Source organism: Crotalus tigris, unplaced genomic scaffold, assembly GCF_016545835.1.
Source record: "Crotalus tigris isolate CLP2741 ecotype Arizona unplaced genomic scaffold, ASM1654583v1 scf7180000019173.45859301935:6455823, whole genome shotgun sequence".
Taxonomy (NCBI): domain Eukaryota; kingdom Metazoa; phylum Chordata; class Lepidosauria; order Squamata; family Viperidae; genus Crotalus; species Crotalus tigris.
The window spans coordinates 3,063,735-3,082,137 of NW_024097414.1; the positions used below are offsets into that span (position 1 = coordinate 3,063,735).

At 42.5% G+C, this 18,403-nt stretch overlaps 1 protein-coding gene across 1 annotated transcript; it reads right to left on the reverse strand.

Moving 5' to 3' along the window:
• Positions 1-158: 158 nt before the first annotated feature.
• On the reverse strand, positions 159-17,191 carry RAC1 (Rac family small GTPase 1). The gene is made up of 6 exons (XM_039360575.1): positions 16,932-17,191; positions 9,159-9,230; positions 7,277-7,394; positions 3,167-3,229; positions 2,580-2,739; positions 159-1,808 (listed from the first exon to the last, which is right to left on the reverse strand). Exons 1-6 carry the CDS (start codon positions 16,964-16,966, stop codon positions 1,678-1,680), a joined length of 579 nt encoding a protein of 192 aa, XP_039216509.1. The 5' UTR covers positions 16,967-17,191; the 3' UTR covers positions 159-1,677.
• Positions 17,192-18,403: the final 1,212 nt, after the last annotated feature.

Here is an 18,403-nt window from a genome sequence, read left to right on the forward strand (position 1 = left end):
CCACAGCACAAAGGTCCAGTCCCGTTGTGTATCTGCACCACCGGCACAATTCTAACTCGCAAAGTGCTTCCATTCCCATCATCCCTGGGGATCAGAGTCCTGCAACAGGATGACACCTTTGACCCACAAATGCAACTCAAGAGAGCCCACACAGTAACCCGGGTGTGATTTAAGAATTTATTAAGTCATACATGCAAAACAGACTGCTAACTTGCATTACCAAAAAAGATCAATGTAAAAACTTCACAATCTTGCGAACTCCATTTATATATATTTATATTTATATATATATATGTATATATTTGTTCTAGTAATTGAAAGGGGGAGGAGGGGGGAAAATCAACATGTTCTTGCCAGCATCTGACGTACAGAACCTCACGGGCCTGATTGGTTCCTGAAAAAATGCTAAAACAAGCTGTGTCAGTGTTAGTAAAGTTAATACAGCTTCAGGATACCTGGTAGATAAGAGTCATTAGCCAGAGGGGAAAAGCGGAGTGAAATATTAAAAAAAAATATATAGTGGTAGATCAGCTGCCCTCAATTTTTACACCAAATTATCTTGGAAGACTGAAGAAAGCCTTTTAAACCATGAATATAATTAGGAGGGGGAGGGGGAGAGAGAGAGAGAGAGAGAGAGAAGGCTATGTTGGACTACTCTATCTTATCAAAAAATAAGTGGCTAATATAAACCAAAAAAATGCTTTAAAATACAAATTATATGGATCAGGAGGAGATTCTATAAGAAAAGTGTCCAGCAAGAACACACGAAGAGAGGACCAGCTCAAAAGTTGTAATAGGCTTAAAGTCCCACCAGAAAAATATGTATGAATACTCTAGAAAAACCACCAATCTGCTCTTCAGTGGCCTCCTTTTGTGGGCTTTTAATAGTACAAGAGCAAAAAAAACCTAGTGTCTTGACAATGTAGTGTAAATTGATTTTGATAGTGTCAAAATACTGTCTGGCCGTTTCCATTGACCGAGTTAGCCGTCTTTCCTTCGAGAAAATAGTATTTTGCTGGGAAGGAAGACAAATACATTTTGAGGGGGGAAAAAAAATAGCTTTAATCGCAGACCTTAGTAGATTAGATATTTTTTTTTTTGGTTTTTTTGTGTTTTTTTTTAAAAAGGGAAGGGTGAATCTGGAGTTGTCAATTATTGCATTTGTTCAAGCTTGAAAGATGGATGTGAAGAAGCTGTGGGATGAACGAGTGCACTTTTTTTTAAAGACAGGAATATTTTCTTCCAGGGAAAACCCCATCAAAGTGTTGCAACTGCTAATAAACATTAGTATTTTTTTTAAAGACACCTGCCTGGCTTTTTAAAGGAAAAAGACAGGTCTGGTGCTTCACGTAACAAAGCACAGCAATCCAAGAAGAGTAAGGAGCAGAAAATTTGGCAACAGTTGGTTAAGCGGAGCAAAACAGGAGGAGGGGGGGGGGGGAGAGAAATAAGGCCTTTATATAAGTTTGTCTTTTAAAAAAAATCTCTGTAGGTGAATTAAGGAGAAGCTAACTTTTTTAAACAAAGGGAAATGTAAGGTAGCTGTTTAAGATAACCTGAAGGGGAGAGAACCAATTTTTAAAAAAACCAAAAAACAGAAATGCAGGAATGCTCCATTATTCCAAGCAAAGCACAAAAGGTTTTGGAATGGGGCTGGGGGGGAGGTGCTAAGGGTCATTAGAGCAGCAAGCATTTCCTCTTCCTCTTCTTTACTGGAGGGGGGCACAGAACAGCTCGGATGGCTTCGTCGAAGACAGTCTTGAGGCCCCGCTGTGTAAGTGCTGAGCATTCTAGGTATTTGACTGCACCTGCAACAAGAGGAAAGACCAGCTGGATGAAGAATTATGGAATTCCCCCAGTCCTAAAATTAAAAAGCAGCAGCAGCAGCATTCCTGGCCATAGGAGACGAGGGAGACGGCACATTGCAATCGCCTAAAAGGATTTAAATATCACATCTCATCTGTGTGTCTCTCTTTTTCTCATCTATCTGTCCATTTCATCTATCATCTATTTATCTCATCTATCAAATTATCATCTTTCTCTCATCTCTCATCAATCTATCACCTATCTCTTATTATCATCTATCAAATTATCATCTTTATCATCTACCCAGCTATCTATCATCTATTGCTTTCTCATCTTTCTCATCTATCACTTTCATCTATTTAGTTCTATCTTATCTATCATCTATCAACATAGATCTGTATCTATCTTATCTATCATCTATCAACATAGATCTGTATCTATCTCTATCCCTCTATATCCATCCATCAACATATCTGTATCTATCTCTTTATCATCTATCAACATATATCTGTATCTATATCTATCAACATATATCTGTATCTATTTATCTCTATCCCTTTCCCTTTCCCTTTCTCTCTCTCTACCCATCAATCTTATATCTTTAAAAAGTATGGACTCTCAACTCCCAGAATTCCCATTCCCCTTCTGGAATGGGAATTCTGGGAGTGTGAAGTCTACACCTCTGAAAGTTGCCAACTTGGGAAAACACTGCTCTATAGCCTCAATCCGAAGAGACTCTAAACAACAACCCTGCAAAGGGGCCCAAGGCCTACCAATCTCCTTCGCCATGGCAAGGCCTTGTGGGTAGGTGATCGGAGTCAGCTTCTTCTCCTTGAGTTTTTCGATAGTGTCTTTGTCATCTCGGAGATCAAGTTTGGTTCCCACTAGGATGATGGGGGTATTGGGGCAATGGTGTCGCACTTCTGGATACCACTGCAGAAAAAGGGAAAAAACTGTCAAATTGCTCGGCCTGGAAAACCAACCCAGTCAAAAGAGATATCAATCCAACTTCCCAGCCACGAGCCAGGCTCTTAAGGCATGCCAACTAAATCTGCTTCAAAAAATCCACACATAAACAAAAGGAAGCAAAAAAACCCGAGCTCAAAGTATAATTTCACTGTGAGCTTGATTGACAGTCCGTGACAAGAAAAATAACCTTTGCCACTAGCTTTTATCTTTAATATTAAACACAACGTAGCAGACTGTATACTGGTTCCATTTCCCAAAAAAATTGTTTCACTTATTAAAGCCACGTTTTGCTATTCACTGAACTGCTTGACCAATTCATTTTTCTGCTATTAATAGCCTAGGTCTCTCTTAAAGAAAGGGCAGGAGAAACAATGAAGACGTTTTGACTCACCTTTGCACGGACATTTTCAAAGGATGCTGGGCTCACAAGGGAAAAGCAAATTAAGAACACATCCTGCAAAACAGCACCAACAGAATCTCAGTCTCCAGGAGTTTAACAAGATTTCCACATACCTAGCTCCACTTATGAGTTCTAATTACCAAGAAAGAGGAACACTGGGCTGGCAAGATACAACACGTCAAAATTATGCTTCTTCGGCATTCAAAGTGGCATTAAATACTAGCAGACAAGAAATAACGACTAGAATGAAAGGACCCATCGGACAATAAATATTTATCCCGCCTTTATTATTTTAATAACTCAAGGCAGCTAACATAGCTAATACTCCTCCTTCTTCCTCCCATTTTCCACACAACAACCCTGTAAAGTGGACTGGGCTGAAAGAGGCCCAAAATCACCCACGCAGCTTTCATGCCCAAGTCAGGACTAGAACTCACAGTCTCCTAGTTATTGGCCCAAGGTTACCCAACTGGCCTTCATGCTAAAGAGGGACTAGAACTCTGTCTCCTGGTGATTGGCCCAAAGTCACCCAGCTGGCTTTCATCCCTAAAGCAGGACTAGAACTTTCTGTCTCTTGGTTTCTAGCCTGGTGCCTTCGCCCCTAAACCGAGCTGCATTTGGGCTGTGCATTGTATGAAATCACATTAAGTTAGTCGCTCTCACTCCGCTGTTCTGTAAAGTGTCAGATATACAACTTCAGTTTTCTTTAACATCACCAGCAACTTTAGAGGCTGGGATTTCGTCTCCCAACATTTGGGAGATGGCACAGCAGTTAGAGTGCAGTACTGCAGGCCACTTTAGCTGACTGTGTTCAGCAGGTCAGCGGTTCAAATCTCACCGCCTCAAGGTTGACTCAGCCTTCCATCCTTCCGGGGTAGGTAAAATGAGGACCCAGACTGTTGGGGGCAATGTAAATATATATATACATTGCTTACTGGTGTACACCGCTTAGAGAGTGCTTGCACTTAAAGCGGTATACAAGTCTCATAAATAAATAAACATTTGCTCCAGACCAAATCCGAGATTAGCCCGCCATTCACAAATGCCGTTTCTCAAAACTTCAAAAATCCCTCTAGGCCTTACACCACATAGTTTCCCCTGCACATCAACAGCTGGGCTGCTAAAAATCAGAGAACCCTCTGGGGTGTTAGTTGATTGAGCTGCAGCTCCTGAGGCCTTCCACTGTTAAGCATTTGCAGCCGTAATTAACCATGCATTCAGGTAATGGGTGGAAAAATTGGTGGAAAGTAAGCATGCTCCCATAATCCCCCGCAGCTCCTCTCGCTGGCTGGCTCCTGCCCAGACCGTCGCCTTCCCATCATTCTCAGCCTCTCTGACGGAAGGGGCTTTTGCAAATGCTTGGATTTAACTGTTTGTTAAGGAGCAATTACCTAGAGCAGGGGCATCCAACCTTGGCCATTTTAAGACCGATGGATTTCAACCCCCAGAATTCCCCGGCCAGCATATTTGAAGTCTACAGATCTTAAAAGTGGCCCAAGTTGGACGCCCGTGACCTACAGGGGCAGGAAGGTGCCAGAGGAGAGGAAACCAGTTTTTAGGGCCGCACAAGCAGCGAAGAGGAAGACAAGTGCCCCGAAAAGCCCTTGGAACGTAATGGATGAAAGCGTTACATACGCAGAGTGGCTGACGCTTCCCACTGGGAGTTAAATCCTTACCATTCGTTCCTTCAACCTAGTAACAGCACGAGACAACCTGGGTTAATGGTTAGGAGAGGCTGGAGAAGATGCTCTTGGCTTACTGGCTGAAAGCAACGCTCCCAGGACTGTATGGCTGCGGGACTGCGAGGGGTCAGGCCTTAGGACCGAAGTGGGCCAGGGTTTTCGTTTCGAATTCCTCTCCTTGTAGAAAAACTCATCTAGAGAGGAACTTATTCTAGCCTCAGCTTTTCTGCAGGGAAGATTTCCTACACAAACAGAGGATTTCCGGGTGTGCATTATTGTTCCCCACTCCCCCAGAGTAATGTTTCTGTACTTAAAACTATCTCTCCAAAAGGGAAGGATTTAGAGCAGTGTTTCCCAAACTTGACAATTTTAAGGCATGAGGACTTCAACTCCCAGAATTCCACAGCCAGTGACGCTGGCTGTGGAATTCTAGGAGTTGAAGTCCACATGCCTTAAAATTGTCAAGTTTGGGAAACACTGATTTAGAGGAAAACCACAACAAATTTGAACTATTTAATGTGACTTATATATTGTCCACTGGACTTCTTTCTGGTCGTCCATGTGCAAATGTGTGACCTTTTTTCGGGAGGGGGGATTTCCCCCCCCAAGGACCTGCTTCTGAAATTTAATACAAGTTTTACCAAACCCATTTAACAAAGAGATAACAAAACTTTCTAACAGCTAAAGGCGCCTAAGATCCGTCTCCAGTAACATCTGGCTCCAGATATCGCCTCGCCCTGAGCTTATATGTTTCTGCAGGGAGAGGTTCAGATAGCTCGTTACGCAATGTGGAGAAAGGTATCTTACCATATTAAAAGTGTGGTAAATGCAGCATTCCACAGAAGGGACAATGCAATTCAGATAGTTTTCATGTGAGAGAAAGAGGGCAAAGACAGCTCCTCCCTAACTGTTCCCAGAGTATATGCTTAGGGGGTAGGAGAGTTTAACCTTGGCAGTTTTAAGACCCGTGGACTTCAATTCCCAGAATTACCCGACCAGCCAACTTCCCATCTAAGGTCTACAGCAGTGTTTCCCAAACTTGACAATTTTAAGGCATGAGGACTTCAACTCCCAGAATTCCAAAGCCAGCATTGCTGGCTGTGCAATTCTGGGAGTTGAAGTCCTCATGCCTTAAAATTGTCAAGTTTGGGAAACACTGGTCTACAACAATATGTGTATTATTGCTGCTTTTGGTAGAGTTGCTTGTTTGGTTGTTGCTGGCTGGGGAATTCTGGGTGTTGAAGTCCACAGGTCTTAAAATTGCCCAGGTTAGTCACGCCTGCTTTATGGGGATGGTAGCAAGTTGTAGTCTGGCAAGATTCTGTCTACAGGTGAAGCACAATTAAGGACATCGGCTTAGAAGAATCACAATGTGGGGTTTTTTTTGTTTGTTTGTTTTGGAGCCCGACACAAACACTTTTTCAGCAATCTTAGAAAACAAGCATGGCTGGCAGTGTTATTCAACTCGCCTTTGATTTGGTTTTGAGCCTATTAACAAAGGAGAACGGGAGAGGCACCGCAATGGCTCCTGCGCTGTTTCCCCACTCCGCTACACTTCAGCAGTGTGCTCTCCCCTCGTCATTTGATTGCTGTCCCAGATAATTCCCACTTCTCTGGAACAAAGAAGTCTTTTTTTTTTCCTCTCCCCCTTTTCTGGCAGTTTGTCCTGGAAGCAGCAAAGCCGTCGACAAAGGGCTCTGCCCAACTCACTTTTCCTCAAAGCCAAGGTCACAGAAAGTGACTTCCCGGAGTTATACGTGTAAAACGGTTAGTGAGCAAGAGAAGAAGAAAAAGTTCACAGAACTGAGCTTTTTCACGGGAGGGGCGGCAGGAGGGGGAAAACTGCATTGATGGAAGAGCCAGGAAAGTACCTCAAGTCTTCTTATGGGAAGTGTGTGACAGGCTGAACAAGCGACCGAGTACAAAATGTGAGCAATAAGCAATTAAAGACAGGAAAGAGAGGGAAAGCCATCACATTAGAGCAGAGGTCTTCAAACCTGGCCCTTTGATGACTTGTGGACTTCAATTCCCAGAATTCCTCAGCCAGGCACGCGGAATCCTGGGAGTTGAAGCCCACAAGTCATCAAAGGACCAGGTTTGAAGACCCCTGCGTTAGAGGGAAGCTTGTCATTCAGGCCTTGAATGTCAAGGATTGATTTCTCCCATTTTACTGGAATCTCCACAAATCCCAGCCTCACACAAGGCTGCTGGAGAAGGAGAGAGAATGGTTTATGCACAAGATTTAGAGTTTGCAGGGCAGGAAGGATTGCTACAGGTGTCACGGAAATTGCGATACCAGTTTGCAAGGAGTTCGGGACAGTGGGTTAGTTCATTTTATGCTACAACTAGAAGCTTCTCTGACTGTCAGCAAGCCCGTAAGAAGACGAGACGGACACTTCCGCCTCCGTATAATGCTTACTGTCTGTGGGTAGGACAACGGGCGTAGTCTGTCATAGTCTTCTTGTCCAGCAGTGTCCCATAAGCCCAGGTTGACCGGCTTCCCATCGACCATCACATTGGCAGAGTAGTTGTCAAATCTGCCAGGGAACAGAAAACAATGTGCACGTTCTTTTTTTTTTTTTAATTTAAAAGTTTTATAAATTTATTACAATATAAACCCCCCCAACCCCTTCCCCCCTCCCCCACTTCCCAGAGCTGATTACAGGATAAAAAATAAAATAAACAAACATAATCTAACTAACATTAATCAACTATACTATCAATCAAAACCATAACACACTTTAACTCCTTCTCCCAACAAATATTAACAAATTAAGAAAAAAATAATAAAATAATTAAAACTAATAATAATTATCTAGAATCTACTCAAAAGCAAGATAATACTTTTCAATCTCATATTTCTTCTGAATGTAATCAATCCATCTTCTCCAAACCATAATATATTTTTCTTGTGAGTGATCCTTCAAATAGGCGGAGATTTTCGCCATGTCTACTAAATTAGACACTTTAAGTATCCATTCTTCCAAAGTAGGCAATAAGTTTTTCTTCCAATATTGCCCCACCAATAATCTTGCAGCTGTTATAAGGTTCAACATCAAATTAATTTCTTTAACATCAAAATCTACAATAATACCCAACAAAAACAATTGCGGCGTAAACTTTATCTTTCTCTTAAAAATCTTTTGAATATTCCACCAGATCTTAATCCAAAAAGCTTTAATATCTCTACAAGTCCAATTAGCACGTTCTTAACAGGTTTTCTGCTCAAAACAGAAAGAAACAAAATGTCAACCTAGCCCTGATGATGTTACCTAGTTTGGGGTAAACAAATAAGCAACAAGGACCCCTCAGTGTCAACTTTGGGTTGGGATGATTAAGGCTTGTTCAGGATGATAGAAGGATTGTTTGTTAAGGCTTAGCCTACTTCAAAGGGCGATTGTGTTTTAGGTTTTTATCTGGGCTGAAGAAAGTTGGAAGTGATTCCCCCCCCCATAACTTTTTTCCCTTTGTTGGCAGGCCCCAAGCTTGCTTTATCCCTACCCCTTTCCTCCCTTTTCAGTTCTTTTTTAAAATACCTTTCTAAACCTTAATAAAGAAACAGCACGTTCTCTTCCAATCCAGCCCACGTCAGAGAACATGCAGCTTAAAACAACACATCGGTAAGAGGTTTAAGCCCAAGTATGGAGTGCACCTTCTCCTTTGAATGATAAAACGAGGGAGGAACCGTGCCATCTTAAAGACTAGGGATTTTACATTTTCAGAGTTGACTCTGGTCCATGAAACCTTGTGTCTTTCAGAGGCTGAAAGTGTCCTGACCTCTCCAAAAACCGGTAATGTGCTTCCGTAATTTGACATTGTGATATTTCTTTTTTGTTTTAAAGTGCCTTATGATGGCAACCAATAATATTAATTTAAATGGATGCAGAATTGTTTCAACGCCTTAAAATAGCACACATATTTCAATGCATGAGGCCTGAGGCACAGGAAACCTCTCCCAAATGAGTTATATTCAAACAAATGATAACAATGTTGGATTTCAGTCAACAGATCCTGCTCCAGAATCCTCAGGCATTGTAAACTTTCTGACATGCTATTTTTTTTATTATTTTTTTTGAGGGGGGGGCAAACCACTCATTGGGAGTAAGGCAGGGAGCAAACTGAATAAATAAAATAAACACTAATTTTCCAGATGGAGAGCAGTACAAAGATTGTAACCCAAAACATATTTGTGCCAAAAATACTTAAAGCGCAGCTCCTCTATTATGAAGCAACCCAATCAAGTGTCTTTATGGTCTTTTGAATGTTTAAAAAGTGCTCGAGAAAAAAAATAAAATACTCACACAGTTGGTATATATTCTCCAGGAAATGCATTGGTTGTGTAACTGATGAGTAGGCATGTTTTACCTACAGCACTGTTAAAGAGAGAGGGGAAAAAAAATCACAAGAAATTATTCATGTGAGGGAGAGAACAAGGAAGCCATTCAGCAGAGAAAACTAGCTGTTTATTAGCACTTGAATTTAAACAAGATAAATCTAATCCTTTAACTCAGTGGTTCTCTACCTTTTTAATGCCGCGAACCCCAACCGGTCATAAGTCGAGGACTACTCAACTGGTGCAGCACCATTTGCAGAACGGAACTTTTGGCGGGCTCAGCAGGGCAGAGACAGCCTGGACAATCCCTATTGGCTTTTGAAAGCCAATAGAATTAGACTCTATTCAAGAGAGTCTATTCTATTGGCTTTCAAAAGCCAATAGAATAAAAGGGAGTAGCACAGCTAAGGAAAAGGGGGGAAAAAATGGCGGACTGCGTTGTTTGGCGACCCCCGTGAAATGATCGTTTGACCCCAAATGGGGTCCCGACCCATAGGTTGAGAACCACTGCTTTAACTGCTATATATTTATGATATATCTCTGCCAAGTTAGATAAAGGATTCAAAGTCTTTAAAATTCACGCTTGGCTGAACTCACACTTCAAATACACCTTTCTTACAGACTGCTAACTTGGAGACCTGGCCAGCTTTTGCCAGCTGATATGCTAGCTTTCCACAAACATAGAACATTTGACACTTGGATTTGGTGAATTTTCAGGAAACATACAGATGGCCGCTATGGAGGGCTGGATACTGGGTGGGGATCTTAAACCTTTCTGCGATGTTAATTCAAGTTCTGAAGCCAGAGTTTATAATCCCAGTTTTGGGTTATTAAGCCATTTTAATTTTCTTAGCCTGCTGGCGGACTGCGATTTCTGGGGTTTGCAAAGTTCTCAAGATGAAAAAAGCCCGGGGCGCCGTCAATTTAAAGCAGAATGTTTTGAAAGAATAGCTGCTTCCTGTGAAGCACGTGTGGGCTGAGAGGCTTAGCCTGCATTGCTGTGCATTTAAAGCTGTGAAGCCTAAATTAATGGAACAAGTGGAATTTCGTGTGGCAAGGAGAAAAGAGCCTCACCCCACAAAGCACACAACATTTTAGGGGAACAGAGGTTTTTTTTTTTCAAGTCAGAGAGGATCGTATTCAAGTAAGGTCTCATGAATTGGTTCACTTCTCCTGGTAGTGAAAGAAGACAGGAAACAATGGAAAGAGAACACATGTGCTATTTTCATCAACCAAGCCTTCAGAGCACAAGCCAAAGTCCTGCTGAATGCGCTGTGAAGGCGCCAGAGCCCTAATTGTACCACTCGGTATGGACTTTTGAATTACATCATTATTTTAAAGTAATGGATTGACAGGAGGTTTTTTTTTTTTAATTTCCCTCAGCCGAAGTGAGAGAAAAGCACGGCTATGAATTCAAGCACGAGATCGCTGATATCGATGAGCTGATTGCACTAAAATGAGTTCTTTTCTGTAATGCATCCATTGCTTTCCTCTCCTAGTAACAAAAATTGGATTTTTCAGCTGCCCTGAAAAAAAAAATATCCATTTCCACCTCCAGATAATGTCACGTTTTTTTTATTGTTGTTGCTGCTGTTGTTTGCTGTGGGTGGGAATTCTTAAGTCATTCTGGCATGACTGCAAGGCGGCCAGGAATTTTACTTCCAAATCAAAAAACTTAAAATTGCTAGAAGCTTTGAAAGTGTTTGATTCCGGGGGAAGGGGGGGAATAGGTGGGAGGCAGTCTCTTAAGCATAACATCAAAAGGTACATAGGTCTTCAGATATTCCCTTACTTGCAGAAGGGAATATCTGTAGCTGGGGTTGAACTGTCCTTGGTGCTATCTGAGGTTGGGTTTTTTTTTTTGCAGACGTTTCATTACCCAACTAGGTAACAATATCAGTGCTACAAGGGAGTCAGATGTGCTCTCTGTTTATTATCCTTCTAAGGTTGATGATGCTATCTAATGGGAAAACATCTGCAAGAAAACAACCTCAGAGAGCACCAAGGACCCCATGAAGTATAGTGGGCTGTACGTTGCAGGTTTCATGCTCCAATGAATGTGGATTTGCTTGCTGTAGCTTTTAACTGTTCTTCCTGCCCTGCTTTTAAGATGCTACCTCCTCTGCTCTGGGATTATTATACCGTATTCCTAATACCAAGCCAGCAATTTCATAAGTAAATAAATGGGGATCCTTTTCTCCTTTGACCTCTTAAAAGGTTTTGAGTAGCAAATCTCTCTCAGGTTTCCTACAAGACAAGAAACCTTCAGAACCACTCCAAAATGTTGAAAAGAGGAATGAAAGGGTTCAGGTCAAGTGTAATGAGGCCCATTGAAGCAGCCTCCTCAGCGGTCATGCAGTACAAGGCAAACAGGTCCACGAAGAGAAGGAAATACCCACAAGGACAAACACATTTGTTCTTTTCTAAATATCCTGTCTTCTAAGCCTGCATTGGCTTTTCAGCCCCGATGAGTCAGCTCTGTACTCAGTTCCAAGATGAAAAGTCTGATTTACCTAGATTCTGTAATGATCCTCCGGTTCAAGTAAACAGAACGCTTCTTAAGGAAGCCAAGTTTATTTCAGAGAAAAAATGATGTCAATTCGGCTGGACTGTGTTAACTAGTCAAAGCCCGGAAGAACTGCAGGCAAACCAGAAAAGGTGCAGGAATACAGAATAATGACTAGTTTAATCCTGCAGAGGTTTTTACTTGGAAAAACAGGCTGACTCCGGAATTTCAACAGCTCCATTTATCGATTCACTTTCCTTGGGCCTGAAACACGCATGGAGATCGCATCACGCCCCTTCAGAAAATATAGACAATCCTGAGAAATCCCTTTGCTTACTTCACAATTAACATTTGAGGCCCGATCGTTCCCAACCTAATTTCCATCAATACGTGTTGGACCTGAATTCTTATAATCCCCAGCCATCCAGCCAACGGTTAGGCTAGCTAGGGGGAAGTTCTGGGAGCGGCAGTCAGCACAAATGGAGGGTACTAATCTGGGAAAGAACGTTCTGGGCCCACGATGTAAAAAGCCAGCGGCGTTGGGATACCTCATCCGTCCCTCAACCAAAATAAAAAGCTGATTTGCAGCTCAAACATCCGCACAGAAGACAGCCGACAGCAGAGGCTCCAAAATGGGACTGAATAAGCAATAGAAGACTATTCACTTTATTTGAAGAGCTGCTCTGCAAAGCAGAGTTAACGGCAGGGTAGCTAAGAAACTTTCTCTCCTTTTGTCTTTGCACCCAAGTTTTTTTTTTTTTTTTGAGGGGGGGAGGAGGAAGAGAGAAATCAGGAAAGGTCGCTGGTATATCAAACCTCATTTCCTGAAACATGAGAGCATGTCAGCTTCTCAGCAAGCCCATAGAAAGGGGTGAATGCCGTAAATCAGCTTTAAATTACCGCTGAAAAGTTATGGGAACCTTTTTAAAGCCATTGTCTTGAAGTGTTGTGGGGGAAGAGAGGTCTTTGCTGTTGTGAGGGGCCAGGAGACAAAAGAGGCTCCTTTTAAGCACATATGGTTCCAATTGGTGCAGGGAAGGAAGCACAAGGGCGTTTCTAAGTAAATAGTTGGGTGTTCTTTCCATTATTATTTTTTTTCCTGTTTTACCTATTAGATCACGATGCCAAGAAGAACGCGGGGCCCAGACCCATGGTTTCTGATCTTGGCAGTATTTTACACAGCGTTATAGAGTCAGGGATTACTCAAGTAACATGGATTTCATCTTTTTGCTTCTCAGAATGGAGTCCACCGCTGTCTTTTGTAATGGGGAAAGGCAGATGTTCAAGCAGGAAATCAATAAGGCAGTGTTCACCAACCTTGACAATATTCAAGTCGATGGACTTCAAATCCCAGAATTCCACAGTCTGCAGAGCCATTGCTGAGAATTCTGGAAGCTGAAGCTTGAATTTACCATGGTTGGGAAGCATTAGAATAAGAGTGTTTTTATTTTATGATGTTCAGATTCCTAAAATCCCACTATTGATACATATGCTGAGCTTAAGAAAAAGAATACTAGAATGGAGGAGAGGAGGAAATTTATATTCCACATTATGAAACCTCAACTACTTTTAAATTGTGTTCAGTTTACTGGGTGTGTTGTTAATAGCCGAACAATGAGCAAAACAAAAAATGCTAACAATCAGAAACAGACAGCATTAGAAACAATGGCACCCGCTATTACAAAAGCTGCTTATTGGTCATAAAATCTGTGAATTGGGAGACCTAGACAGATAAGGATAAAATTTTATCCCAGTTTCATTCATAAAGTAAGATTTTTCAAACCGTCCCAAACTCTTTAAGTTACATTTTAAAGAATCAGCAAAGATATTACGGTATAAAATAAGGCATAAACAGAAGTAGTAATATATACTAATTGTTTAGCGATGTATTTCCCTCGGGAAACAAAAGCTGCACAGCCCAAAGAACTAAATTTTGTGCATGGCTTTCTCCCATGATAAACTGCACCAAATTCAACATAAAGAAAATATCTGGTAAATCCTCCTCCACTCTCAAGCCAAATCAAAAGTCAATAAAGGCAGGGCTAGAAAAAATATTTTTAAATACTTGAGAACTAGAATCATAGTTATGATACTATCCAGGGCTATTAAAAAAACCTTAAATTTTAGACATCATTATTTCACTTTAGGGGTGTGGCTGCCCAGGCATTTTTGAAAGTCATATGGATCCCTTTGGAAAAGGAAAAAACAAACAAACCCTCTTTTCCGAAATTCAAATTCTAAAACTAAAAAACTAAAATTAAAAAACTAAGCCACATTTTCAATACCTGAACTGCACCATTTCCTCATTCTCAGAGGTAAGTTGCTACTCAAATTTAGGCAGATTGTAGACAAGGTTTCAGGGAAATGTTAAGAGTTCAAAATACATAACAGCTTGACTCGTAATGTTAATATTAATAAAGTTGTGCATAACTACATCTGTAAGATAGAACATCCACAACTAATCTCACCATGATCCCCTTAAAAAAAAAAAAGGAGTGTTCATCTTACTACAGTTCATTTCTTTCCATTTCCAAACTGATTCATCTCAAAGGCTCCATGTAGGAATCACAACTTCTCTGAAAATATTTTGGGAACCTGCCAGTTGCTCAATAGGTCTGGCTTCTTTATAAAGATAGCTAAGAATAGTCTTAAAATAACTCCAGCCTTTGAAAAAAAAAGTTTCTTTTGTTAACCACAAAACAAAGTGAAGTTTCATATTCTTGAGGAACTGCCAAAAGAACGGCAAAAAGCAGCCCAACGCAGCACACAACAGCAGTCACTAAATTCTGGACCCTCACCCCAATGATTAGGGATTCTGCCCATTACACACTTCAACAAAATCTACACACATATCTCCAACTCCATGTTTGAGCATTCCAAAGCCTCAGCAGCCTTGATAACTTTCAAAAAAAAAACAAAAACTACTCTCTACAAAAGCCGATCATCTTTATATCTAGGGGCATTTATACTAGGTCCATGTAAACTCTGGGCTTGCTTACCATAGAAAAAAAGCTCTTTTTAAAGAAATAACTGTAGAAAATTTCTATTTTCCCCTTTTAACTCATTCCCCAATGAGAGAACAAAGAAAGCCAGGAATCTTTCTATTGAGAAACTGCCCCACAGCAAAAGACAAAGGTTTAACCCTTATCTTACAATTTAAGGAGTGCCTTAGGCTTCACTTATTAAAATCGGCTTGATCAGGACAATTGAAATGTACTCATATGATGCATAAGGAAACCATAAATCAGGATCAGGGGAAGGAAAACAATGTCAGGTAGGCCTCGACTTACGATCACACTTGAGCCCAAAACTTCCATTGCTAAGCGTGACAGTTGTTAAGTCAGTTTTGCCCCACCTTTCTTGCCATAGTTGTAAAGTGAACCACTGCAGTTCTTAAATTGGTAACACAGTGGTTAAGTGAATCCGGCTTCTCCTTTGACTTTGCTTTTCAAGAAAGTCACAAAAAGGTGATCACATGACCCAAGAACACCGCAACCGTTGTAAATATGAGTTAGTTGCCAAGCGTCTTGAATTTTGCTCACATGACCCTGGGGATGTTATTAACGGTTGTTAAGTGTGAAAAAAGGTCATAACTCACTTTTTTTCAGTGCTGTTGTAACTCCAAACGGTCACTAAATGAACTGTTGTAAGTCGAGGACTACCTGCAATGCTTCAAAGGTAGCCAAGCCTGAACACAATGCAGTCTTACTGTGCTTGGGAACCAGCCCTGCTGAAACACATTTCTCTGGCAGACAAGTCTACCTAGTTTAACACCGGATTTATGTAAAGTCTAGGTAGACTTGCCTTGGGCTATTTGGTAACTCTCAGAGAAGTCCCAGCTCCCAGGAACAAATTGCAGAGATATCTGGGCTGCAATCTTGCATAGATGAAGGAACAAGCTTCAATTAATCGAGTAATAATTAGACAGGATTTGGAGTAGGGAGGCCTAAAGCACAGTAAAACTTATTCTCCCAAGCAGCCTTCCTAACCGGGCGCTGGGAGATGGGCTGGCCTGCAAGCCCATACCAGCCCCACCCAGTGTGATTTTATTGTATCTCTTTATTGTAAAATAAATGCCCAAAATTGTAATCCAACCCAAACAAAGAACACCCTATCGGAGAAGGCTGCCCCCCCCAAAAAAAAGAAAAAAAAAGAAAAAAAAGAGCAGACAATTAAAGAGACATACATTACTGGCATTTCCTGTAGCTAAAGGTTGGAAAAAAAGAGAAAGGAATGGAAACTCAAGCAAAAAGATGCCCTTCACAAGCTAATGGAACCCCCCCCCCAAAAAAAATTGGGGATGGAGATAAAATTAATAAAATTATCCAGAGTTGTTGAGAATCCGGCGACACACACCCCTTTAACCAATGCATCATTTTTAAATGCATTTCCAAATCTTGTTGGCAAATATGTCCATACATTTCCCTGCTCATTTGGCATTTTCTTGACCTTCCTCTCTCTGGTCCCCAAAAGTGCTTTTTTTCCCCCAAAAGGCAACGGGACTGTCATGCTTTTTTTTGCACCCCCCCCTTCTGAAAACCTATAGCTTCTCTTCCAAGAAGCTTCTTCAGTTCTGCTTAACTGAAACTGGAGAAGCCTCTTGGATGAGAAGCAAAACGTTTTCAAAGAAAACCAAACAAACGAAGTTGCCTTTCGGAGGTGAAAAAAAAAAGAAAGGGAAAAAAAAGGCGCTTTTGGGAACAACCATGACCTGGATGATGGAGAACTCCCATCAACTCTATTTGTCTGCAATGGGTATAGGGTTTCCTGCCTGAGCAGGGGGCTGGCCTAGATGACCTCCAAGGTCCCTTCCAACTATATTATTATACAGTTCCATCATTTTGAGACCTAAAATTGACCTAATATAAAGGCTACTCTATACAAAACCATACCCCACCCCACCCCACCTGGGAAGGTTTAAGGGGGGGGAACCCCACTTTTCTGCCCTCCATTGTGGCCAATTTAAACAACTCCCCCCCCTCCATTTTAAAGCACATTTTTGCATGGAGAAGAGGCGATCTCATCCTCACGTCTCTTGGAGAGTAGCCCCCCCTTTCAGGGTCCATATTCAGGCTTGGGGGGAGGATGAGGGGAGAGCTTGGATTCCCGCGCCCCCCGCCGGGCTGGACTCCAACTCCCATAAGGCGCAGGCAGCGTTGGCCCGGCCGAGTCGGCTCCCCTCAGCCCCGGGGGTCGACGCCAGGCGGTGGCGGGGGGGGGATCTCCAGTACTCACCCGTCGCCCACCACCACACACTTGATGGCCTGCATCGGGGCGGCTGCTCGGTCGGGGCGAGCGTGGGCGGAAGGAAAGGCCCTGGGCGGCCTCGGCTTGTCTCTCGGGCTTCGGCTGCTGCCTCGCCTGGAAGGAACCGCAGTGAGGGCGCCGAGAGAAGGGCGAGCAGGGCGGCGGCGGCGGGAGCTGAGGAGGCAACGGCCACCACCCAAAGCGCGGGGCGGGCGACTGAGGCGAGCGCGGAGGAAACAGGAAGCGGCCGCTCCGCTCACTTCCGGCCGCGAGCGATCCCGCGCGCGAACGACCGCCCCTTTCCCCCCCCCTCTCTCTCTCAGGCGCGCCTTCCGGAAGGTCTTCGGAAGCACGCCGCACGGCGCCCGAATGGGGAGAAGGGCGGGGTCGAGGCGCTTCGGGAGCCACGCCCCCCGCGCCTGGCCTGAGGGGGACGAATAGGTTCGGGACGGCTCGGGTCTTCGGTTAAATCCGTCGGTCTTCGCGCTGCGGCGACTCCTTTGTCTCCCCCTTCGGCTTTTTCTTTCGCTCTTGGCGGCTTCGGGTCCTGGTCGGCGTCACCTGCGGGCGCCACGTTGGGGCTCCTGCCTGGCAAAGTTGTGGAACGGAGGAAAAAGCAGGGAAAAAAGGGCTGGTTTATCACTCTCAGCCTTTGTTTGATCTTAATATAGCCACTGCAGTGATTACTTTTTCCTATTACCGAAAATGAATTTCTGAGATTGGGGTTGAACCTATGTTTGACTATGATTGAGTAGGGGGCTGGACTAGAGGACCTCAAAGGTCCTTTCCAGATTCTATTCTATTCCATTCCATTCCATTCTGTAATTCTATTCTATTCTATTCTATTCCGTTCCAGTCTAGTCTAATATTATACTATTCTATTCATTGTTCATATTCCTATTATTCCCTCTTCTCTTCTCTTTTCTCTTCTCTTCCATTCCATCTTCTCTTCTCTTCTCCATATTCTATTCTATTCTATTCTATTCTATTCTATTCTATTCTATTCTATTCTATTCTATTCTATTCTATTTCTTTCTGTTCCTTCCTATTCCTTTCTATTGATTAATGCACACCAATTGTAAGCATAGTTTATGAACCTTCATGTTGTGTTGATAACATGATGTTGCCTAGTTTGGTAATGAAACATCTGCAAGAAAATCACCAAGCTCAGCACCAAGGACTCCATAGTCTTCGTCGTCCTCCTCCTCTCTGTAAAGCCCACTCCCTTCTAGCACTGATGCTGTTACCTAGTTTGGTAATAAAACGTCTGCAAGAAAGCCATCCAAACTCAAAGCCCACCAAGGACCCCACATTCTTTCTCTAGCAACAATGGCCACCTTACGTGCCCACTTTTTGTATTAATAGTATCCACATTTGGCGCATATTTTAACTGCATTTGCCAATGAAATGGTACGTTGCTGTGATTTTTTTAAAATAGGCTGAGGAATTCTGGGAGTTGA